The following is a 25,972-nucleotide window of genomic DNA, read 5'->3' on the forward strand; positions in this document are numbered from 1 at the left end:
ACTTTATCTTTGACTTGAAATGCCTGTTCGCCATGAGTAGGAGTGAGTTAACTCTAAATTTCTCCTCCTACAAAAGAAGACCTATCAACTCATCAAAAGAAGACCTATCAACTCATCAAAAGTTACTCGAGGTGCACCTCTTCTCATTCGGAGATTCAAAGAGGTACGAAACCATTGGTAGGGTAGCGGGTGAATTGAGACTAACTCTCGATCTGAAACCACTTCGTTGATGTTAAGCAGCTACTCCTTGAGGTCTTTGATCTTGGTCAAATAATTGATGACTGGCGTACCTTCATCCATGGGAGTAATATCTATCTCACGCTTGAGGTACGTCACTTGAACCTCATGTTGCGAGCTTGGTACATAGACTCCACAACTTGCCATGCAAGCTGAGACGTCCTACAAGACCGGATGGGTGGGTGAAACCGGCCTTCAAAAACTTAACGGGCGGTGAAACAAACACTCACACACAAAACACTTCAACACCTTTGAGGACCTGGAAAAGGAAAACAAACAGGGGGAGCTAGAGTGCTCCTGCAAAAAGTACACAGACACCGATTGGCCCCAAATCGCAGTGGCGCCCCTTGCGGTATTTCTTTAATTTAATCAAATTTGAGTACAGAGTACAACTTGTAGAATCCTCCACCAACAAGATCCCTTGTAGTAGTTTCACCCAGGTCTTCCAAATGAGTGCTTAGCAAGCCTTACCCCATGTCTTCTTCATCAAGAGCCCTTCTCACAGTCTTAACCCTTGATCTTTGTCTTCAAAAGCCTTCAAGCTAAGTGCTCGAGGGCCTCGTACACACTCAAGGCTCAAGACTCGCTAGCTGGCACCTCTCATGGCGCTCTTGCTCTCTTGCAAGTCTACCTTGGATGTGTCCCATGATCCAAGTCCTACCACTTGCTAGCCAAGGCACTTTTCATAGCACCCTTGCTCTCTTGGTTAGGAGATGAAACCGGCCTTCAAAACAACTTCGCAGATCTTCAGGAAGAATACATGCTTTTCCTAAAACGGGGCTGCCAAGAGCTCACCCGAGAGAGAGAGAGAGAGAGAGAGAAACACGTGTGAAATCCCTGTTCAGTCCTGTGGCAGTTCTGCACCACCTGAAGCCGCCTGCAGCCTTGCGCCTCCTCACAAGAGAGAGAGAAAGAAATAGCGCGAGAGGAAACCTGCCCGGCTGTCAACTTTCGTACACTTCCTGCAGTTCTACTGTAGCCAACCTCTCTCAAAGAGCATTGGCAGCCCCTGTGCGCCTGTAGTCCAACCCGCTCGTGTGCCAAGCGAGGAGAGAGAGAGAGAGAGAGAGAGAGAGAGAGAGCAAAACTCTGCCTGCAGCTCTGTGCGCCACCTTCTGCAGCAGCCTGCAACCCTGCGCCTCCTCCCAAGAGAGAGATAAAGAGAGAGCACGTGAGGAAACCTGCTCAGCCCTGTGCGCCTCCTTTCTTGCAGCGGCCGACTTGCCCCTGCAGACCTGCGTAGCTTTTCACAAGAGAGAGAGAGAGATCCACGCAGTCCAGCATGCCGGTTTGCAAGAGAGAGAGAGAGAGAGAGAGAGAGAGAGAGAGAGAGAGAGGAAGCAAGCGCAGTCCAGCCATCTTTCCCCCCCCCACGCAGCTTTGTGCCACCTTCCGCTTTTTTCTACTAAAAAAAACTAAAAGCAAAAACAATAGCAAAAAGCATATTCTCCAAATTATTAATATTTTAAATCATCAAAGGTTATAAAACCTTATAATTTAAAAATCCCTTTGTACCAAAGGTTATAAAACCTTTAAACTTAAAATCCTTTGTCCCCTTCGCACTTGGGGCTGTCCACACATGGGTTTCCTTCTCAATTCCAAACGGATGCCATTCACACTGTCCACCATGTCCCCGTGCCCACCTGAGAAAAAGACAGGGTCGTAACATACCCCCCTCTTGAAAAATAGCAAGCGTCCTCGATTGCACTCAATGGCACAGTAAGACATCTTATGAGCAAAGAGTTCCCATATGACAAAAGCAATGGCCCTCAAATGCATCTGGGTGATGAAACAATCATCCTAGACAATATAGCCATACCGTCACTTGAAAGTGACAAACAACTCTTGCTTGTTCCTTCAGAACCTGCAGCAAAAGTCTACAACCAAGTGGAAACACATAACTTGTGTTAGCCAAAAACAAAATCATGCATCATTCTACATATGACACATACATGCATTTGCAAACAATATGCTCCTCAAGTTGCTCTACCTACTCCACCTGAATGAGCCGTCGCAAGAGTCAGCTCCAACTCACAGGCATCAAGATAAAACTGCAATACCTGAGGTGAATCTGCGAAGTCACCCTCCTCCATCCACTTCGCATCCATCGATGAATAATTCTTGAACTTCACAGGATAGCGACGGGAAACTTTACCTTGTACCTTTCTTTCCTTATGTGCTAGTATCTGCTCGAGAATAAAACCTCATCAAGTTCTTCCACTTTCGTCTAAGCCTCATCTGATACATCCTCAGGCACCCAAAACCTACTTGCACTCCACCCAAGTGGTAAGCACAAGTCCCTGATGAAGCATAGTAGATCACCACTGCTACACATAGAAAGAAGCTGCCTTCCGAACCTATGAAGCCTCCGTGAAGATACCACCGGTGACAAAGTGTCAAAAGCCATAGCCTTCATCCCATCTCTTGCACCATAACACTTCAGCTGCTTCTTGTTTCTAGCCAACTACTTCCAGTCCTTGGTGCCTTTTCTCCTGAGCTTCATCTTTAGCTTTTGCTCTTCACCTCATATAGGCAAAGACACACAATCCTGCACTGCCTCCTGTACTTCCTTTTCACTTTCCTCATGAAGAAGCTTTTGATGTGACTCTCATGAAACAACCACGAGCTCGCCTCCTTGAGAAAGTCGACGATGTCTCGGCAATGGAACCATGAAACCGGCCTTCAAAAACTTGACGGGCGGTGAAACAAACACTCGCACACAAAACACTTCAACACCTTTGAGGACCTGGAAAACTCCAGGGCCTCGTACACACTCAAGGCTCAAGACTCGCTAGCCGGCACCTCTCATGGCGCTCTTGCTCTCTTGCAAGTCTACCTTGGATGTGTCTGCCATGTGCACAGTGTGTATCTACCGTGTGCTACACGCACACAAGACTAGCTTCGAGGTTTAGGGAAGCTTGGAGCTAGGCAGGCTGATTGGCAAGCTAAGTTAGGGATAGAGGTACCCTAGTATGGATTTGTGGGCGCCCAAGTGTGGACACCCGATGACCGGCCAAGAGCCTATAAAAGGGTGGCCAAGGTTAGTCATTAGTCATATAGAGTCTCGCGTGTCTTCGTGAGAGCTCTATGGTCAGGAACCTGGATCTAGTGCAGACGTACACCTACTTTACGCAATCAAGGTCGGCAGCAGTCTCGAGGCCCGCGAGAGTAGCTTCGTGGCGGTATGGGACGTCATGAGGTAGAGATTGGTCGGTACGTCCATCTAGTTAGCTCATCTCGTGGCTCGGTACGGACAGCCAAGACTTGTGGGCTTGCCCACGGCTGTCAAGGTTGGGAGGTGAGTCAAGCCTGCACCCCCTCCCAACCTTCATAGCCGTGGGCAAGCCCACAAGTCTTGGTTGTCCCCACCGAGCCACGAGCTGAGCTAACTAGATGGACATACCGACCAATCTCTACCTCATGACGTCCCATACCGCCACGAAGCTACCCTCGTGGGCCTCGAGACTGCTGCCGGCCTCGGCTGCGTAAAGCAGGTGCACGTCTGCACTAGATCCAGGCTCCTGACCATAGAGCTCTCACAAAGACACGCGAGACTCTATATGACTACTGACTAACCTTGGCCACCCTTTTATAGGCTCTTGGCCGGTCATCGGGTGTCCACACTTGGGCGCCCGCCCTTTAGTCTATCCCTAACTCAACTCACCAATCAGCCTGCCTAGCTCCAAGCTTCCCCAAACCTCGAAGCTAGTCTTGTGCGCGTGTAGCACACGGCAGATACACACTGTGCACATGACAGTGTCCCATGATCCAAGTCCTACCACTTGCTAGCCAAGGCACTTTTCATAGCACCCTTGCTCTCTTGGTTAGGAGATGAAACCGGCCTTCAAAACAGCTTCGCAGATCTTCAGGAAGAATACATGCTTTTCCTAAAACGGGGCTGCCAAGAGCTCACCCGAGAGAGAGAGAGAGAGAGAGAGAGAGAGAGAGAGAGAGAGAGAGAGAGAAACACGTGTGAAATCCCTGTTCAGTCCTGTGGCAGTTTTGCACCACCTGAAGCCGCCTGCAGCCCTGCGCCTCCTCACAAGAGAGAGAGAGAGAGAGAGAGAGAGAGATAGCGCGAGATGAAACCTGCCCGGCTGTCAACTTTCGTACACTTCCTGCAGTTCTGCTGTAGCCAACCTCTCTCAAAGAGCATGGGCAGAACCCTGTGCGTCTGTAGACCTGTCAGAATACGCAGCGGAGATGACAACCAAATCTGAAACCACAAGAGCAAGTAGAGTGCAGAAAATAGACAGCACAAGAGAAGGAGAGAGATAGGCGTGTAACTCTGCTCTATATACACAAGATCCCGGAATGATACAAGATGATATGACAAGGGAGCAATGGGGCCATTTTATATGGCCCCCATACTACAGTTGGCCTGCATCAGAAGCAGCCAACAGGCCCTAAACCTCCACGACTTGCTGCAGGCACCCAGTCGGCCAGCTATAATGAGTCGGCCAACTCATCGGTGAAGTCGTGGACCTGATGCAGGAGTCGGCCAGAATCTGTGAGCTCCAGCCACCACAGGGCAGCCACCCAAGCCATAGAAAAATAGAAAAAATGGGAAAAAATACGGGGAGTGAGGAAAAATGAGAAAAACACCTAGGAGGGCAGGCACACCCACAACAGAGGCCGTGGTGTCTCAATTAAGACAGGAGATGACTTCTAACACCCCCTCTCAGCTCCTGGCTGAAAAACCAACCCTAGGGAGCTGGAGTGCCGCCTGAGCATAGCCATAGGTAGAGACTTCGTGAAGAGGTCCGCCGCATTGTCCTCCGTCGAACAATAAAGTAGCAAGATGTCACCAGCCAAGATCTTCTCACGTACAAAGTGATACTGTATCTCTATGTGCTTGGTTCGGGAATGGAAGACAGGGTTCGGAGCAACAGCTATACAACTCTGGTTATCACATTGGATGAATGTGGGCTCCTTCAGTGGAAACCCAATCTCGCCTAGCAGCCTCCACAGCCACACAACCTCGCAAGCAGCACCACAAGCAGCCCGGTACTCTGCCTTTGTCTAAGATAAGGCAATAGTTGGCTGCCTCTTGCTGCTCCAAGAAACTGCTCCTGAGCCGAGGGTAAAACTGTAACCTGAAGTAGATCTCCTCGTGTCTGGATCTCCTCCCCAATCTGAGTCACTCCAACCTTGGAGTCTGACTCCATCCCCTCCTATGTAGAAGAGTCCTAGATCCTTCGTACTCTCCAAATACCGCAAGATCCGCAATCCTGCATCCCAATGAGACTTCAATGGTGTCTGCATAAAAGAGCTCAACAGCCCCACGGAGAAGCTCAAGTCCAATCTGGTGTTCAGCAACCGGATCAATGAACCAACCAGCTTCCGATACCGCAAGGCATCAACTGGCTCACAAGGATCATTAACAGTTAACTTTGTATTCGGGTCCATCGGCGAAGTAATAGGCTTGCAGTTCTCCATCCCAAAGGCCTCAAGCAACTCATGAACATATCGTTGCTGAGAGACGAAAAAACCCCTCTGGGTCTGCCAGATCTCCAATCCCAAAAAGAAGTGGAGTAAGCCTAGATCGGTCATCTCAAACTCCTTTGACAAGGCAACCTTCGTCACGCCAATGTGCTGCACATGACCGCCGGTGAGAATCAGATCATCCACATAAAGGATGATAATCGTAACCATGCCGCGTTCCCAAAAGAGATACAGGTTGGGATCTGCAACCGATCTCTGAAAACCAATCCGAACAAAGAAGGAATCAATCTTTTGATTCCAAGCCCTGGGAGCCTATTTAAGACCATACAAGGCCTTACGTAACCTGTAAACCATCCCTTCTGATCCTAGAACAACAAAGCCTAGAGGCTGCTCAACATACACCATTAAGGAACGCAGATTTTACATCCATTTGATACACAGGCCACCTCTGAGAAGAAGCAAGGGCAAGAACGGTCCGACTCGTGGTCATCCTTGATGTCGGTGCAAAGGTATCCTCGTAGTCGATGCTTGGCCGCTGAGCATAACCTTCAGCCACAAGTCTGGCTTTGTGTTTGTCCACCGACCCATCTGACGCATATTTGGTCTTAAAGACCCATTTGACACCAATGATTGACCGTTTCGACGGCCTTGGTACCAACTCCCATGTGTTGTTCTTCTCGATGGCATCAAGTTCCACCTCCATGGCTTTCCTCCAAGTATCCTGTGAAAGGGCTTCCTTAACGGAAGTGGGCCCCTTGTCCCGCATGATACGAGACATCAAAGCATAGTTTACTTGAAGAAGCTCCGCTGAATGGCTTTTGTCGCGGACTCTGTAGCCCACTCGAAGGGAAGCTCCGTGACACCTGACTCCCGAAGGGTGTCTATCAACCACCTGGGTACTCGAACAGATCGCGGAGCCTCCTGCTGCTGCGGGGGCTCTACTCCAGCTGCGATAAACCTCCTGTACTGACTGTGGTTGACCAACTGGAACAATGGACTGGCAATCATCATCAGACTCCTCTGGATCTCCAAGAAGTGGCGGCTCCTCTCGACAGTGAATACTAGAACATGCCATAAAAGACCACATCCCGGCTGACAACAATCTCATTCCTCTCTGGATCATACAATCTGTATCCCTTGGAAAGAGAATTATACCCCACAAATATAAGCTTACGAGATTTGGAGTCAAGCTTCCCCCTCTGCTTCTTCCGAATATGTACATACGCATCGCTCCCAAAAACACGAAAGTGGGAGACATCAGGTTTCCTACCAAAGTATGCCTCAAACGGAGTCATATTAGGTACTGAAGTCGTTGGAGACCGGTTGAGGGTATGGACAGCCGTCGCCACAGCCTCTCCCCAAAGTGGACGAGGAAGATCACGATGCTCCAGCATGGTCCTCGCCATCTCCACCACAGTCCTGTTTTTGCATTCTACAACTCCATTCTCTGAAGGCGATCCTGTATTGGCCAATTCCCTCTTGATGCCATGAACTGCACAAAATCTGACGAAAGCATTCGAAGATAATTCACCTCCTTTGTCAACCCTGAGAGTCTTTACCTGCCATCCAGACTCTTCCAGCACCATCACATGCCAATGCTTGAACCGTGCAAAAGCTTGGTCCTTTTGTGAAAGAAAGTAGACCCACGTGAATCTGGTACAATCATCAACAAGCAGCATGAAATATAGAGAACCTCCCAATGATGGTGTCTGCTGTGGTCCACACAAGTCGGTGTGAATCAACTCCAATGGTTTTGAAGGCTGCCTAGAAGCCTGCTTCGGAAAGGATTCCCTATGCTGCTTACCACATATGCAAGAACTGCAATGTCCTTGCTTGTTGCAAACATCTGGCAAGCCAACAACCATCGGGTCCCAGAAAGCTCGCCGCAGTGCATCCACATTTAAGTGGCCAAACCGAAAGTGCCACAGATCTCCGACCTGAGATGTCAATGAGGAGAGTGCGGAGAGCTTGTAGATACCATTCTCCACACCACCTTCCCAAACAACCTGGCCAATCTCACGGTCCCGTAGAGAAACTGAATGCTCCTCAGATTCCACCCGAAAGCCAGTCTTGCATACTTCATGCACTGACAGAAGATGAAAACCAAGAGCATGGACGTAAAGAACACAGGAGGAATGCTTACCCCCCTTGCCGTCAGGAATAATCTCCATCCGGCCCTCACTGTGTATCGGAATGGTGGAGTTGTCGCCAATGAAGATGCAACCTGACTGCCATTTTAAATCCAAAAAGAAGTCTCGGGAAGGAGTCGTGTGCCTGGAACATAGTTGCAAAAAAACGCGTTTCAAACTTTAGGCTACTCGTTTGAAACGTGCAAACGTTTCAAACGTTTGAAACGCGTTTTTTTGCTGGGCCAGTTTTTTTTTATGATAGAAAACGTACGATGCAGTATCTCCTGGCATTTCAGTTTTGAAAGTGACGCTTGAAAGAGACGTTTCCAGCCTTTGAAGTCTTCCAGGTTTGCTTGCACCCCTACCTACGCACCAGTCCTTCTCCCCCGGCCCCTACGCACCGTAGGTAACAGGTTTGTACTAACCCTAAATCCTGATTTTTTCTGATTTTGGACCAAATTTCAGATTTGAAATTTGGGCATTTTTTGCCAGGTTGCCTACATTGGTGCATGCACACCTTGCCTACGCACCAAGCCTACTCCTCCGGCCCCTACGCACCCTGCTTCTCAGGTTTTTAATAACCCTAAATGCTGATTTTTTCTGATTTTGGACCAAATTTCAGATTTGAAATTTGGGCATTTCTTGCCAGGTTGCCCAAATTTCTTCATTCATTCATCATGCCTCGGGCTAAGGATGCCATGTGGAACCACGTAACTCCTGTGAGCAGATATGGGGGTTCAGGCACAGAAAGGTGGAAATGCAATTTTTGTGCCAAAGTGTCAGGTGGGTCTATTATTAGGGTAAAGGCCCATTTTACAGGAGTAAGAGGGGAAGGCATTGGCCCTTGCAGTCAAGTACCAAGAGAGGTTGTAGCGTCTCTTCAGCAATGGAAGAGAGAACATGAAGCAGCAAAGGGAATTCAGCCTATTGATGATGATGTACAGGATACAGATTCTGTAGGTGATGTGTCCAAAAGAGCTAGGACAGAGGATGATTTGCAGAGTCAAGCAGGTGGGTCTAGCTCCATTCCTGTAGCCCACAGATCTTCATTGCCCACCGTGCCTTCTCTAAAGAGGGCAGGCATTAAAGCAGGCATACAAAAGCAAGCTGTCAAGGAGGCCACACGTGAATTGACAAAGTTGTTTATACAATGCGCTTTGTCATTTCACGTCGTGCGTACTCCTCGTTGGAAGAAGGCCATTAAAGCTATCAGCCGCATTGGGTATGAGTGGGAGGGTCCATCTTATGAGTCCCTTCGCAAAACCCACTTAAGGAAGGAGAAGAAGGCAGTGGAGCTTGAGATGGAGCCTTTGAAGGCAACCTGGCAGAAATATGGATGCACATTGCTTTGTGATGGCTGGACAGACATGAGAAAGAGAAATGTATATAACATTTTGGTGTCCTGTTGTAAGGGCACAATGTTTTTGCGTGCCATTGATGCCTCGGTTCCAGGTACAGTTGTTACTGGAGCATTCATATGGAGACATTTGCGTGAGGCAGTGCTAGAGATTGGCCCAGAGAACATAGTGCAGGTAGTTACAGATAATGGGTCAAATTGTGTATCTATGGGCAGGATGTTAGAGGATGAGTTTCCAAAGATAGTGTGGACTCCATGTGCATCACACAGCTTGGACCTCTTGATAGAGGATGTGGCCAAAATTGGGTGGATTGCCGACCTCTTTAGTACTTCTCGGAGCATGGTGAAGTTTGTCACCAAGAGGCCAAAGGTTTTAGCTATGTTTCGTGCACACAGTGATTTGGAGTTGTTGAAGCCCTCAAACACCAGGTTTGCTTACATGCTCATTGTGGTTGAGAGGCTTGTGCGGGTCCGTACAGGTTTACTCCGCACTGTTGTCTCTCAGGAGTGGATGGCATGGGATGATAGAGAGCATCCCAAGGCAGTAGCATTTGTGCGCGCGGTAATGCGAGACACTTGGTGGGCTGAGGCCCTTGCACTTGTCACGGCCACTCAGCCTATATATAGTGTGCTTCGCATTACGGACATGGAGGGCAGCACCCTTGGACTCTTATATGAGTTCATGGACCGCATTGGAGAGGCCCTAGATCGATGCACTATACTATCAGCTGAGAGGTATGTATCATTGTATGTCATTGTTGTTCTTTTAGTTGCCAGTGGCCACATTATACATTGATATTAATTCCATGCTTCCAAGTGTCGTTGAACAGGATCCAGGACATCAGGGAGGTGTGGAACCGTAGATGGGATTGGTTTCATAGGCCAATCCATGCGGTTGCCCATATACTACACCCACTATGGCGGAATGAGGAGCAGTTCAACAATGAGGAGCTAGAAGAGGGATGGCAGTCTTACATCCAGACCTGGACTGGAGGTGATGTTCAGCTCCTCAGGAAGTTAGAGGATGAGCTCCTAGTATTTCGGAATGGGAGTCATGCCTTTGGGAGAGCCACTGCAGTTTTGAGAGAGACTCAGCTTCAGCCAGTCTCTTGGTGGGAGAAATATGGCATCGGTACTCCAGTTCTGGTAAGTGCCCACTGACAAGTTACAACTTACATGTAATAAGTTTGCACTTTGAAGTAACAACTTAGTACTTACAACTTATATAAGTTGTTTCTTCTTATTATTTATAAAGTTTTCTGTTATCTTTTGACAGAAACGCCTTGCATTACGAGTCCTCTCACAGGATTGCAGCTCTGGTCCATGTGAGAGAAACTGGAGCACATGGGCCCTCTTCCATACAAAGAAGAGGAACAAATTGTCCACTGCTCAATTAGAACGGTTGGTGTATTGTCATTGCAACCTCCGTTTAATTGAGCAGCAAGGCAATCCCATTGAGCCGCGCCAAGTGAATGTCGACAAGATCGACATAGAGAAAGTGAAGGACGTACCAGAGATCCCTGCTGAGGAGCGCGACATCTATGCCATGCTATACGAGGAGATGATGGCACCAGCTACTATGACACGATCACGGGCACCGACATCAGCAGATCATGCATCTACGAGTGCTGAGGCTGAGGCTGAGGCTTCATCTTCTTACGACACAGACTCACATTCCTCAGAGGAGGATGATGCTGAGTAGTTACTAGTTACTACTAGTGACTCTTGACTCTTGACACTTGAGTCTAGAGTTGAGAGTCCAGACTCCAGACATTGGAGACCATTTGTTTTTTCAGAGTTTTTGTATTTGGTCTTTCGGTACAGACATCTGTATTTCAGATTTCAGATTTATCATTTGACACTATTCACTAGTGCTTAGTATGTTGCTTAGTATGTTGTAAGTTGTAACTTGTAACTTCAAACTGGTTATGCTATTAATAATTATATGGGTTTTTGCCATCTATGATCTAATTCCTGATTCCTGAAGACTGCCATGTATCATGTATGATGTATCATGATTCATGTTACATGTATGATCATTGTATGATGTAAATTGTAATCATGTATGATGTATTAAGAATCAGGATTCAGTATGAAATTTGAATCATGGATTCATCATTCATGATGTATCATGATTCATGTATATGAAAGTTGAATGTAGATTTTAGCATTAAACTGTACCAAACATAAATTTATGGACACCCCCCTAAAAAAAACCTGGAAAAAACACCTGAAAAAAAATTTGAAAAAAACTTTTAAAAAACTTTTGGAAATTTGTTTGAAACGTTTTTGAAACGTTTCAAACACGTTTCAAAAACGCGTTTCAAAAAACGTGTGGCAACTATGGCCTGGAAGCACCACTCTCAAGAATCCACTCCCGGGTATCCTTTGCGATGAAGCCAACTGCCTCCTCGCTCGAAGACGACGAAGCATTTGAGTCCATCATCTCTAAGTGCACAAATGCTGGAGTCTTTGCAGCTGAGGCTAAAGAATCAACACTCTTCCTAGTGCGCTTGGAAACCTGCTCAGACCTGTGCGCCTCCTGTCCTGCAGCCGCCGACTTGCCCTTGCAGACCTGCGTAGCTTTTCACAAGAGGAAGAGAGAGATCCACGCAGTCCAGCCTGCCGGTTTGCGAGAGAGAGAGAGAGAGAAAGAAAGAAAGAAAGAAAGAAAGAAAGAAAACTATATTAACGTCCTTTAGAGGCCACATCTGACCTATAGGACTAATCAGATACATCCATGTGATTACATTCCACTTCGGGGGCAACAAAATGAAAATAGAGATAAAACTAAAAATAGTTCAAATTCCCTACATGAACGTAGGAGAATCCTAGATAACATGAAGGATTTCTCTAGCAGCTACTCTTCATTACTACCATGTTTGGTTGTCCTGAAATCTGCAATAACAGCTCTACCTCTACTGTAGACTGCCCATTTTCCTTGTTTCCTTGCTTCGTATACTTTATTGAGTTCTTGTTTCCTGTTTTTTAGTTGTGTGGCTGTGAGTTCATCCGCCATCGAGAGAGAGAGAGAGAGAGAGAGAGAGAGAGAGAGAGAGGAAGCGAGCGCAGTCTAGCCATCTTTCCCCCCCACGCAACTTTGTGCCACCTTCCGCTTTTTTCTACTTAAAAAAACTAAAAGCAAAAACCATAGCAAAAAGCATGTTCTCCAAATTATTGTTATTTTAAATCATCAAAGGTTATAAAACCTTATAATTTAAAAATCCCTTTGTACCAAAGGTTATAAAACCTTTAAACTTAAAATCCTTTTGTCCCCTTCACACTTGGGGCTGTCCACACATGGGTTTCCTTCTCAATTCCAAACGGATGCCATTCACACTGTCCACCATGTCCCCGTGCCCACCTGAGAAAAACACAGTGTCGTAACAGCGGGATGATTGTGCGTTTGACTGAGAGGGAGATGATGCCAAGGGTTTGTGCATCTCGAGCATCCCGTCAACTTGGTCTTTGGTTTGAGGGAATTCTTTCAGAGGGAGCTTCCGTTGTGCCTGCTACTACCTTTGCTAATGACCTCCGTGGAGTAGTTGGCTGGTTGGGAATTGGATGGGACATGCCAGAGACAATTCCCCAAAGACCTTTGGCGACGAGGATATTACAGAGCATAAAACTCCACAAGCTAAAGTTGGTGCCATCCAACTAGTCCTCGGCTGTAAAAAAATCGAAGAATCTCTGAGGCCATATCACCCACACAAAGCATGCAAACTCTCTTGATTGCAGAAGAATCCCCTTGTGCAGGGAACTCCTAGAAGTCAGAGAGTGCTGAGGAAGGCTGAGAAAACTGAGGACACCAAAAATTACTAAAGAAGGCTAAGAGCACCTAGAAATAGAAGTGCTCGAAGATGGATTGAAGTACACACGGAGATCTCCTGAGTGTACTAGGAGGCTGAGTTACTGAATGCGCAAAAAAAAAAAACTCTGGAATGGTGCAATAGAATGTTAAATCCCTTTTAAGTCAAAACTCTCTCCGCTGAAAGATAACTAGAGGTAAATGTATGAACTGAATGTTAATATTTACCCCAAACCAAGCTTGCTAGAGGTGTCAGAGGCGTTTGGTACGAGGTGGGTATAGTACGCGCCTCGAAAGACTCGTATTTTTTAGAGACGTTAGAGGCGTCTGTTTATATATATATATATATATATATATATATATATATATACTCCAAACCAAGCTTGCTAGAGGCGTCAGAGGCGTTTGGTACGAGGCGGGTATGGTACGCGCCTCGAAAGACTCGTATTTTTTAGAGATGTTAGAGGCGTGTTAGAGGCGTCTGTTTATATATATATATATATATATATATATGTGGTACGCGCCTCGAAAGACTCGTATTTTTTAGAGACGTTAGAGGCGTGTTAGAGGCGTCTGTTTTTATATATATATATATATATATATATATATATATATATATATATATATCATATAGTGAAAGTTGAGAGAGAGAGAAAGAAGAAAGAAAGAAAGAAAGTTATATTAACGTCCACGGGAGGCCGAATCCGACCTATGGGACAGATCAGGTACATCCATTTACATTCCACTCTGAGTATCAATGCCAAAGAGGCATAAAACTGAAAAAAAAATAACTCAAAATAAACTCTTAAGACTCTTACGAGTTTAAATTACAATGGGTTCTATTGCATCTAGTTTGAAATTGAGGTTCAAAATAAAAATAGCTATATTTCATCCATGGATGGATTTGCTCTTGAGGGGGGTGGGGTACGGAATTCTTTAATGATTGCTTGTCCTCCTCTGTATATTGCCCATCTGCCATTCTTTCTTGCTTCTTTAACTTTATTCAGCTCTGTCGATCTGTTCTTGAGTTGTAGCAGGGTGAGTTCATCAGCTATCCATACCTTTGTCCCTTGGAGAGACCTTGTTTGCTTCATCACTGCTATTTTCTCATTGTTGTCCATATAGGAGACTTTTGCCTGTGTACCCTTTACTATAATAGAGATAGGTCTCCTAAGTCCACGAAGGGGACTACTTTGCTCAATTGTGCTGTAAGTACATCTGTATCTAATATGTAGTCTTCTCGAAGCTCTTGAGCTATGTCTGCCCTATCCCAGCCTTGAGGAAGACCACCGACTCTGATTACCTTTTTGTTACTTCCCATTCGTTCCTTTTCTTTGACCGCTGATATGACTTCTTTAACAAAATCTTGTGAGTTAACTGAATTTACCTTTGAAACATGGTTTGTCGTTTCTGTTTGTAGTGTTGTAGGTATGGGTCCTCCTCGTGCTTCCTCTTGCTTCGTCTTCATGGCTTGCACTTGCACTTTCAGTTCGTTGATTTGTTCATCTTTCTTGATAGTCTCGTGTTTCAGTGCTGCTAATTCTCCCTGGAGTTTTGAAACCGGCCTCTGATAGAAAACCAGAGTGCGGTAAGAGCTAACACCCGTCCACTTGTAGTCTAGATGAAAAACAAAACACAGATTGGAGCTAGAGTGCCCAAATCTGAATACACAACGACACCTGTTGGCCCCAAAGCTTGGCGCCCCTTGCGGTATTTCTTTATTCCATTAAAATAATATGTATGGCTGAGTACAACACAAAAACCAGCCAAGAGTTTACACCTGTAGTCCAATCTGACTGCCCACAAATCCTTCTCAGCACAGAGGATCTATGCACACAGATCTGTGTCTTCAAGCAACACACTGTGCCTCCCTCTGATCAGCCAAGTTCACAAAGCAGGCCAGCCATGGGCATACATCTGGCATAACTCATAAGCATGATACAACTTCTCAGCTCAACATACATATGCTGTTCAATCCCTGTCTTAATCTCTTGTCAATCTGCCATACTCCTCCTCTCACAAGGAGCCAGATAACACATACCTGTAGCAGACATCAAGCAACAGAAAGAGAGATAGATGAACAGAGTCAAGGCTTACCAAGTTCAGCTCGTGAAACAACTCTGGAGGAAACAACAGCACCAATCTGTGCCTGCACAGTGCAGGCACTTGAACCCACAATCCTGCTTCACACGTGTGCTTGCACTTGCCTGTATCTTCCTCCTGATGCTCACTCCTATGCTGTCCTTGAAAGTACAGATCTGAAAATCAGCACTGTACTTGATTGTACCGCCTCGGGATGCGTGCCAGGCGTTGTACTTGCATAAAACAGCCTGCTGTCCACTTCTGTACCAGCCTGAATCAGCCTGCACAGGTCTGTCCAGCACCCAGTAAAGCACCGCCTGCACCTGTATGAGCTGTATCTGACTGCCCGTACACTGTACGGCAGTCGTACAGTAAAGTATGGGCTGGAAAACAGACTGTCCAGCCTGTATAAGGCTTCTGCGCAGCCACCAGCAGCTGCTCTGTGCGCCGCCAGCAACAGAGGAGAGAGAGAGAGAGAGAGAGTGTCCTGCTCTGGCCGTACAGTGCTGTACGGCTGGTTCCACTCTGAAAAACAGCAGCCAAACTGTTCTACAGCAGTCGCCTCCTCCTCCTTAAGCTTTTCCACGCTTGGAATCACATGCGCATGAGAGAGGCTCCTCTTTTGCTACACGACTCCCCAAAAAGGGAGGAGAGAGAGTGAAGAAAGAGAAAACCTCCTTCCCAAGTTAATCCCTAGGGCCCCAACTTAATAAGTTCCCTAGGGCCACTAAGGCCTAGGGGCAACTTTAATAAACATTAAAAGTTAATGTTTTAATGTTCCCCCTTCACACCTAGGGTTGTCCACACATCTTTAAACACTGTCCGGGCACCCCCCATGTGAATCATAAAATATTCTGACCCTGCAACCACCATGCCCACACTTGTCCTGCTCCATTTTCACAGGGCCATGACATACCCCCCTCTTGAAAGATGGCAAGCGTCCTCGATTGCATTCTGGTGATGCATCAAAATATCCAAAGTGAAATATACAATATGGCAAGATCAGCGTCCCAATCTCTCTGAGCCATACACATGTATCATCATTCACTGCAAACCAATGGCATAGTAATAGTCCAAGTTGTATACCACTATGAACCATACATATCCACAAAAATCTCCATGTGACTAGTACACATATATCATAGAAGTCCCATAAACAGATGTACTGTCAGCCTCAGTACCTTCGGATGAGATAAAATCTGCACCAAGCGACCTCTAGATGTCATCTGAGCCTGTCTGTATCAAGGGAGTGGAGGTGCTACCCCCCTCTTGAGCATCAGGTAATGCTCCAGACTCATGCTCTGCTGAACCTGAATGAGCCACAATAAGAGTCGGCTCTAACTCAAAGGCATCGAGATAAAGCTGCAAAACCTGAGGTGAATCTGTTAAGTCACCTTCCTCCATCCACTTCGCATCCATCGGTGAATAGTTCTTGAACTTCACAAGATAGCGACGGGAAACTTTACCTCGTACCTTCCTTTCTTTATGTGCCAGTATCTGCTCTGGAATCAGAACCTCATCAAGTTCCTCAACTTCCGGCTGAGCCTCATCTGATACATCCTCAGGCACATCCCCACGGAAAGGTCTAAGAAGACTCACGTGAAAAGCATTGTGAATCCTCCAGTGATCTGGTAACTTCAAACGATAGGTCACCTCACCAATCTTTTCCAAAACCTGAAAAGGCCCATAATATCGCATGCTCAACTTAGGGAATAAGCGCTCTTTACCCTTCATCTTCTTGAGTCTAGCCTTTTCAAAGCGCAAAAGAACCCAATCACCCAATGCAAACTGCAAATCACGTCTGTGACGGTCTGCGGCTTTCTTTTGCTTCTGCTGAGTTTTCTGGAGGGCCAACTTAACTCTCCGATAAGCTTCATCTAAGCTCTCCACATACTGATCAGCCTCAAAGATCTTATCCTTTGTATGCAAAATGGGCGGTACCTTCTTCCCTCCTTCTACAATCTCAAAAGGCGCCTTGCCTGTCGAGCTTTGTACAGTGTTGTTATATGCAAACTCCACCAAAGGAAGATACTTTTCCCATTGTTGCTTGTGCTCTGACACATAACACTTGAGAAGATCCAACACTGTAGAGTTAGCCTCTTCTGACTGACCATCTGTCTGTGGATGAAATGACGATGAAAACTTGAGAGTTGTACCCATGTTGTCAAACAACCCTCTCCAAAACAAACTCGTCATCCGTGGATCACGGTCACTAATGATAGACGTAGGCAAGCCATGATACTTGAAGATGTTCGCCATGAACAACTTCACCATATGATCCACTTTAATTGTCTTCCTCACGGGAATGAAATGAGCCTGCTTACTGAACCTGCATATGATAGTCCAGATGCCATCATTTCCCGTGTGTGTCCGTGGAAGATCAAATACAAAATCCATGGCAATGCTCTCCCAAGGTCTATCCGGAATAGGTAAAGGCTGTAATAACCCTGGTGTCTTCTGACGGTCAAACTTTACCTTCTGACATACGATGCATTGCCTCACAAAGGCATCAACATCTCTTCTCAAGGTTGGCCAATAAAAGAAAGTCTCCACTGCTTTTGCCGTGGCGTCAATACCTCTATGACCTGCATACGGTGGAGCATGACTTTCAATCATAACCTTGAGTCGCAATGGCCTGGTAACACACAGTCTGCCATGCATCAATAAAAACCCATCTCTGAGAGTGTAATGCTCATGCCGTTGACCCTCAGACATCTGATCATACAACCTTTCAAAATCCTCATCATGGGCATACTGCTCTTTCATTTCATCAAGCTCATGATGATAAGCAAGTGAAACTGCAGAGACTTGTGGCTTGCGTGACAAAGCATCTGCCACTACATTCTTTTTGCCTTCCACATGCACAATTTGGAAGTGAAACATTGACAAAAAGTTTGCCCAACGCATATGCTTCTCTGAAAGCTTAGTCTGCGTGAGGAAATAACGCAAGGTCTGATGATCTGTCTGTACAGTGAAATCAGCCCCAAGCAAGTAGTGTTTCCATGTAGAAAGAGCGTGAATTACAGCCAACATCTCTTTCTCATACACCTGTAAATGCTTCTCGGCATCTTGCAAAACTCTACTCTCATAGGCTATCACATGTCCCTCTTGCATGAGAACTGCACCAATGCTACTTCCACATGCATCACACTGGACAACAAAAGCCTTTCGGAGGTCCGGTAACACCAATACTGGGTCCGAAGTAAGCTTTTCTTTGAGCTTTTTGAATGCTGTAATTTCCCGATCAGCCCATCTAAACGGAGTTGCTTTCTTCGTCAAAGCATGAAGAGGTGAAGCAATTTCAGCAAAGTGCCGTATGTAACGCCTGTAATAGGAACACAATCCTAGAAAGCTGCGTACATCATGCACGGTCCTCAAAGCTGGCCAATTAAGTATTGCTTCTACCTTGGCTGGATCCATACGGACTCCATGACCAGACACAATATGCCCCAAGAAATGTATATCCTGCAAGAAAAACTCACTCTTCTTGCCATTAACCACCAATCTATGGTTTCTGAGTTCTGCAAACACAATGGCCAAATGCCTTCTATGCTCTTCCTCAGTTCGTGAATGCACAATCATATCATCAAAGAATGTGCCCACAAACTCTCTATGAGGCCTGAAAATCCTGTCCATCATTCTGTTAAATGTGGCAGGCGCATTTGTCAAACCAAAGGGCATAACCAAGAACTCATACAATCCAAACGTGGTTCGGAATGCTGTCTTATGCACATCCTCAGGTCTAAAGCGTATCTGATGATACCCGCTTTTCAAGTCAATACGACTAAAAACTGTGGAGCCCTGTAAGCGGTCCAAGATGTCATCGATCCTTGGTATGGGGAATCGATTCTTGATGGTATTCTTGTTGAGCGCCCTGTAATCAATACACATGCGCCAAGAACCATCCTTCTTCTGCACTAAGAGCACAGGTGAGCAAAAGGGTGATGAGCTAGGCTGAATCAACCCCTTATTCAATAGCTCCTGCACCTGACTCATAATCTCTTCCTGTTGGGCTGCACTAACACGGTATGGCGGTCTATTCGGTGGAGTACTACCAGGAATCAGATCTATGGCATGATCTTCTGGCCTCTCAGGAGGTAATTCTCCTGGCAATGACTCGGAAAAACAGTCTTGAAACCCACTTAAGAAATCAGCCCTGTCCTTATCTAACATTGACAAATTAGACTTAGACTCATCATCCTGTGCATCCTTTACATAAATCAAGTACGCGGAAAGATGCTTTTTCATTACTGATGAAATCGCCGAAGCGGATACAATAGGAACAGATTCCCCTTTGAGTTTTACATCCAATACATGCTCTTTCCCTCTATGAGTCAGAGTAATTTTCCTATTGTAAGTATCCACCACCGCATGTACCCTGTGGCACCATGGCATCCCCAACAAAACATCACAGCCATCCAAAGGCATGATGAAGAACTCCTCGCTGTCCACATAACCCTGCAAATGAAGCCGAAGCTTCCCAATAATAGGAGTAACGGGTTCTGCATACCCTGGACAAGCCATATTTGCCTCATGTAACGGCCCCATCTCCTCTGCGCGAATCCCCAATCGGCCAGCCAAATCTGGTGAAATGAAGTTGGCTCTAGCACCTGTGTCAAAGAAGATCAAAGCATTCTGATCTCTCACTTTGCCCCATGCCCTGCACAACTCTGTAGCTTCACCACCTAGCTGCTCACCCACAAGATCAGGAACTAAGCCTGCAGAAGGCTTTGGTTTCTTTGGCTTGGGCTCTCCTTTATTGTCAGGGTCCTTCTTGGACGTTCTCTTGGGACAATTGAATGACATATGCCCCTCTTCAGTACAGTAAAAACACTTTTGAGCATCTCTCAAAGCCTGTCTTTCCTCAGAAGTCCTTTTGGGCATTGGCAACTTCTTATACTTTGTCTCTGTAGACCCTTTAGTATCACGAGAAGCATGCCCAAATTTTTCAGCTTTCTTGCCCAATTTCTTACTGCCTTTAAATCCAGATGAACCACCTGTGAGTAACGCATTAGCTGTCATAGCATTTTCAATCATCTGTGACATGTTCGTTACTCTTGTCTTTATACAGTAATCTCGTACCTCCTTGGGCAGCCCACAACAATACTTCTCTACCTGCTCAGATAATGGCACGGCACGATAAGAAGTCACTGGGAGTAGAGCTTCCCAAAACTTCTTGTTATAATCCTCCAAACTATCACACTTTGAAGCATCCAGCTTGTGCCATGCTGTCATAACATCCACCTCAAATGTAGATGTGAGCCATACAGAAGAGAAAACCTGTTTAAATTGAACCCATGTGGTGGGTGCTATGCCCTGCAAAAGAAGAGTAGACCACCACTGCAAAGCATTGCCCTTGAGAAAAGTGGCAGCTTTCCTCACCTTCGAGGACTCTGTGTAATTCCCACCAGAAAAAGCAGCATCAAACTGCTGTAAAAAGGTAAGTGCCTTCAATTTATCCTTGGCCCCACTAAAAGTGTCAAACTTCACTGCAGCTCCCCCTTCCTTGTAATCCTTCGCCTTTCCCATAGGCGTTAGATTATCATATGGAAGTTGTTTCGTGAGATTGCTGCCCCCAACATTCATACCCATCATTGGGTCAACATTTCCCATTCCAACACCAGGCATACCATACATTCCAGCCATGTTTCCATACATTCCATGCTGCATACCTGGCTGCATGCCACCAAACATATTGCCTTGCATCCCAGGTTGCATGCCTCCAAACACATTTCCTTGCATACCGGACTGCATACCACCATACATATTCCCTTGCATGCCAGGCTGAAAATTGGCTCCAAAAGGCCCATACATACCCATGCCTCCCTGAGGATAACCCCCAGTCATGGATTGAAACGCTGAGCCACCACCAAAGTACCCTGGATGCATGTTCTGCTGAGGAATAGGTGGCTGTCCATAGAAGGAACTCTGTGGGTTTGCACCAAAAGCATGCTGCATGTTCGGAAACTGTGCAGGAGATGGATCCTGTGGAGTGGTACCACTATGACCTTGAGAAAGATTCTTCGAACGAACCTTCTTCTTCTTTTTCTGGGGCTCTGTGCGAGGCTCTGAGCGAGATCTCAAAAATTCAGCAAATCTCTCACTCTGAGTGAGCTGCATAAAAGTATCCATAACACTAGGCAAGCGATCTTTGAACCGAGCATCATCATCCTCTTTACCATGCACATCTTCTGGCTGTGTTACATCCTCATAAGGCTCATCATCTGCAGCTTGTTCTCCTGCAAAAATATCCTCAGATACATCTCTTTCAGGAGAAGTCTCTTGCTCTTCTTCTTCATGATAGAAGTACTCTTCCTCTGTATCAGACATGATTGCTGAATTTTCAGCGATGGCTTTCTTCAAAGCAACCACGAGCTCACCCCCTTCAGAAAGTTGATGATTGGTCCCGGCAACGGAACCTTGAAACCGGCCTCTGATAGAAAACCAGAGTGCGGTAAGAGCTAACACCCGTCCACTTGTAGTCTAGATGAAAAACAAAACACAGATTGGAGCTAGAGTGCCCAAATCTGAATACACAACGACACCTGTTGGCCCCAAAGCTTGGCGCCCCTTGCGGTATTTCTTTATTCCATTAAAATAATATGTATGGCTGAGTACAACACAAAAACCAGCCAAGAGTTTACACCTGTAGTCCAATCTGACTGCCCACAAATCCTTCTCAGCACAGAGGATCTATGCACACAGATCTGTGTCTTCAAGCAACACACTGTGCCTCCCTCTGATCAGCCAAGTTCACAAAGCAGGCCAGCCATGGGCATACATCTGGCATAACTCATAAGCATGATACAACTTCTCAGCTCAACATACATATGCTGTTCAATCCCTGTCTTAATCTCTTGTCAATCTGCCATACTCCTCCTCTCACAAGGAGCCAGATAACACATACCTGTAGCAGACATCAAGCAACAGAAAGAGAGATAGATGAACAGAGTCAAGGCTTACCAAGTTCAGCTCGTGAAACAACTCTGGAGGAAACAACAGCACCAATCTGTGCCTGCACAGTGCAGGCACTTGAACCCACAATCCTGCTTCACACGTGTGCTTGCACTTGCCTGTATCTTCCTCCTGATGCTCACTCCTATGCTGTCCTTGAAAGTACAGATCTGAAAATCAGCACTGTACTTGATTGTACCGCCTCGGGATGCGTGCCAGGCGTTGTACTTGCATAAAACAGCCTGCTGTCCACTTCTGTACCAGCCTGAATCAGCCTGCACAGGTCTGTCCAGCACCCAGTAAAGCACCGCCTGCACCTGTATGAGCTGTATCTGACTGCCCGTACACTGTACGGCAGTCGTACAGTAAAGTATGGGCTGGAAAACAGACTGTCCAGCCTGTATAAGGCTTCTGCGCAGCCACCAGCAGCTGCTCTGTGCGCCGCCAGCAACAGAGGAGAGAGAGAGAGAGAGAGAGAGAGAGAGTGTCCTGCTCTGGCCGTACAGTGCTGTACGGCTGGTTCCACTCTGAAAAACAGCAGCCAAACTGTTCTACAGCAGTCGCCTCCTCCTCCTTAAGCTTTTCCACGCTTGGAATCACATGCGCATGAGAGAGGCTCCTCTTTTGCTACACGACTCCCCAAAAAGGGAGGAGAGAGAGTGAAGAAAGAGAAAACCTCCTTCCCAAGTTAATCCCTAGGGCCCCAACTTAATAAGTTCCCTAGGGCCACTAAGGCCTAGGGGCAACTTTAATAAACATTAAAAGTTAATGTTTTAATGTTCCCCCTTCACACCTAGGGTTGTCCACACATCTTTAAACACTGTCCGGGCACCCCCCATGTGAATCATAAAATATTCTGACCCTGCAACCACCATGCCCACACTTGTCCTGCTCCATTTTCACAGGGCCATGACAAGTTTCTTCAGTTCTTGCATGAGGTAGGCTTCCCATGGTGTCGGCTTGCTCACGGGTGGAGGAATGGGCGGTAATCGTGAAGCGATGACTGAGGCAAAAGACTTCTTACTTTCCATGTGTTGCTGCTGATAAAGGAGAGGACTGTTGGTGGAACGAGTCTCCCCTCAAGGGTACCCTCTCCCCTTTGGGGGAGACTCAGAAAATGCGACCTACAAGATGCTCAGCTACAGGTGCAGGGGAGAGTTATGTTGCTGCCTTGGGGGCCTGAGCAAGGGTGGGTGGGGAAAGGAACGCGAACAGAAAAGGACGAGGAGCGAAATGCAGAGACTGAAGCGGGGGGGGGGGGGGGGGAGACGGGGTGAACGGGCGAACAGAGAAGGACGAGGAGCGAAATGCAGAGAGCGAGGAGCGAAATGCAGAGACTGAAGCGCGGGGGGGGGGGGGGGGACGACGGGGTGAACGGGCGAACAGAGAAGGACGAGGAGCGAAATGCAGAGACTGAAGCGAGAGAGAGAGAGAGAGAGAGAGAGAGAGAGAGAGAGAGAGAGAGAGAGAGACTCCTCACATCTTTCTTCCAGAGCATTGGAAATTGTTGAGCTCAAGAGATGATTGACAATGTCAATCAAGCGAGAGAGAGAGAGAGAGAGAGAGAGAGAGACTAGAGTGTGTATGTATGAGCCTTGAGGGAGGGAGAGAGAGGGTGTGTATGAGAGGGAGAGAGAGTGTGTGTGTGAAAGAAAGAAAGCTGTATTAAACGTCTGCAAAAGGCCAAAATGACCTATGAGACCAAAATAGTCCATCATCATCATCTGGATACATCATCAAGATTCAAGGGTACAAAGTAAAATGAAATGAACCGGTAGTATAGAGAGAGCTCCAAAAGTGGGTATGAAAAACATCATCATCCTAGTGTGTTTGAACTTTGAACTTTGAACTTTGGGTCTTGAGAAAGGCTTGAGGGAGGGAGGGAGAGAGAGAGTGTGTGTGAGAGGGGCTGCCTTGGGCCCTTAAAGCCCTCGTCTAAAGACTCAAACCAGCCCAAAAAAAAAAGAAAAACATTTTTTTTTTTGGGGTGGATGCCTCGATCAGGCAATCGTACGCCTCAAACGCCTCTAACCGTTAGAGGTGCGCCTCGTAACAACTGTGCCCCAAACTCTCTGTGTCTGATGCAGAATTTCTTTGTCCCGAACTCTCTGTGTGTGTTGGAGGCCCAAACAGATTTGCTGCTGCTCCTGGAGGTGATGGGGCCATCTCAAGTGGTGTGCCCTAGCGCTGGCAGAAAGCGACGGAGGTGGTGGAACAGTTTGCAGGCAGTGCGGAGATGGCAGAGCTTCCTCCAAAGGCAGGGCGGAGACCGCAGAAGGCAGCAAAGGCTCTGAGACAGCCAAGACAGGCTGAGCCACCGGCAGAGGTGGTTCGCATTCCAGTCGAGCCGCCCGTTGGCCGGGCTGGGCCGCTCCAGCAGCTGGCAGACTGCTTTCCACTAGCGCCACTCATTCAGGTGGTGCAAGCTAGCGGCATTGGGCTCTGTGCAGCTTTGAGTCAGAGCAAGCGGGCAAAAGGGCCTCTGAGGACGGTGGCAAAATGGCCTAGGCAGGTAGAAGCATCATGAGCACAGCAGCTGGATGGCAACAGTGGTGCACACAGGGGCAGCAGTTCAAAGACAGTGACAAGCAGAAGAAACGCCAGGTGCAGAAGCTCTGATACCAACTGATGGCGAACAGAGAGCTTGGAGAAGAAAGCACAGGAGAGAGAAGGGGAGTGCCGACACCAAGAGAGTAAAGGAAGTCGTGGACACAATTGTAGATCCACACATCTTCATTAGATGGGGGCTATTAAATAGCCTTTCAAATGCAGAAGATAAGGTCGTGCGGACCGTACAATCAAAATAAAAGGTTGACATCACACTAAAGATAAAATCTAGATAATACTAGGGTGTGTTTTCACACACACATATACTACCTAAGCGAAGGTTCATACACATTGCCACTAGACATATTCAACACTAGCATGCCATATACTACAAAGCATGATTAAAAGTGATCTCGCATTCTTAAAAGGGGTATTTTGAGATCAACTATTTGTCAAAGTACTGTATTTTCCATTTTTTAATGGGTTGACCCCACACTGGTTCGGTGTCTTAACTACAAGGGCTGCATGTGTCACAGAAGAGAGAAGCCAAGGTCATTGGTAGATTTTGAGAAAAGCCTCTCCTGGGGTGTGGAGACTGGCCCTAGCCTGATGCACAAACATAACTATGATCAACATGCTTCAAATGTTATTAGAATAAGCACCAGATCTTGGGAGGAATACCTGCTGTTGGTGCGCCACTTCTCAGGTGTTTCATGATCAACCCCATGAGCTAACACCCAACAAGCCGGGCAGCCCCAAAATGCTTGCCGACCCAGCCAGATCATGGTGATAAAATAAAGGGTTGGCCAGTTAAATAAGAGGCTAATCAGCAAAACAAGAGATATAACTGATCTCCATAGTGACATGGGACGGGGGGAACGGACCCTAGGGACGGGGAACGCGTGGAACGGGGGCGGGACGTCCGTGGGACGGAGGGACAGGGACGGCTGCCTAACGGCGGGACGGGGACGCCGGGAACGGCGTTCCCTGTCCGTACAGGGACGATCAAACTGACCGTTGGCGGCAGTTTTTGACCGTTGACGGGGCGCCAACGGCTATCTGTCCTAGCCGTTTGGTGATGCGCAACTCCTCCAAGGCTCCAAGGCTTCTTCCTTGAGTCTCTCTCTCCCACATGGCTCCCCTCTTCTTCTATATAAGAGACCTCTACCTCCATGCTCTCCTCAAGCCATCTCCTCTCCAAGCTCTCCCTCTCCAAGACCCCAGGCTCAAGCTCTCCCTCTCCAAGCTCTCCTTCTCCAAGCTCACCCTCTCCAACCTCTCCAAGCTCACCCTCTCCAAGCTCTCCTTCTCCAACATCCAAGCTCACCCTCTTCAAGGTCTCCTTCTCCAACATCCAAGCTCTCCCTCTCCAAGCTCACCCTCTCCATTGTCCAAGCTCTCCTTCTCCAACAT

The 25,972-nt window shown here is 47.0% G+C and overlaps 2 protein-coding genes across 12 annotated transcripts in view; one reads left to right on the forward strand and one right to left on the reverse strand.

Moving 5' to 3' along the window:
• The window catches only part of LOC147615268 (sucrose nonfermenting 4-like protein), a 69,229-nt gene that overhangs the window by 13,354 nt on the left and 29,903 nt on the right, over positions 1-25,972 (reverse strand). The gene's annotated exons all lie outside the window — the stretch shown is intronic.
• Positions 8,489-11,136, forward strand: LOC147615269 (uncharacterized). The gene is made up of 3 exons (XM_086778869.1): positions 8,489-9,903; positions 9,999-10,314; positions 10,445-11,136. Exons 1-3 carry the CDS (start codon positions 8,489-8,491, stop codon positions 10,868-10,870), a joined length of 2,157 nt encoding a protein of 718 aa, XP_086634995.1. The 3' UTR covers positions 10,871-11,136.

This window comes from Cibotium barometz, chromosome 40 (assembly GCF_041138505.1).
Source record: "Cibotium barometz isolate CiBa-2024 chromosome 40, ASM4113850v1, whole genome shotgun sequence".
Taxonomy (NCBI): Eukaryota; Viridiplantae; Streptophyta; class Polypodiopsida; order Cyatheales; family Cibotiaceae; genus Cibotium; species Cibotium barometz.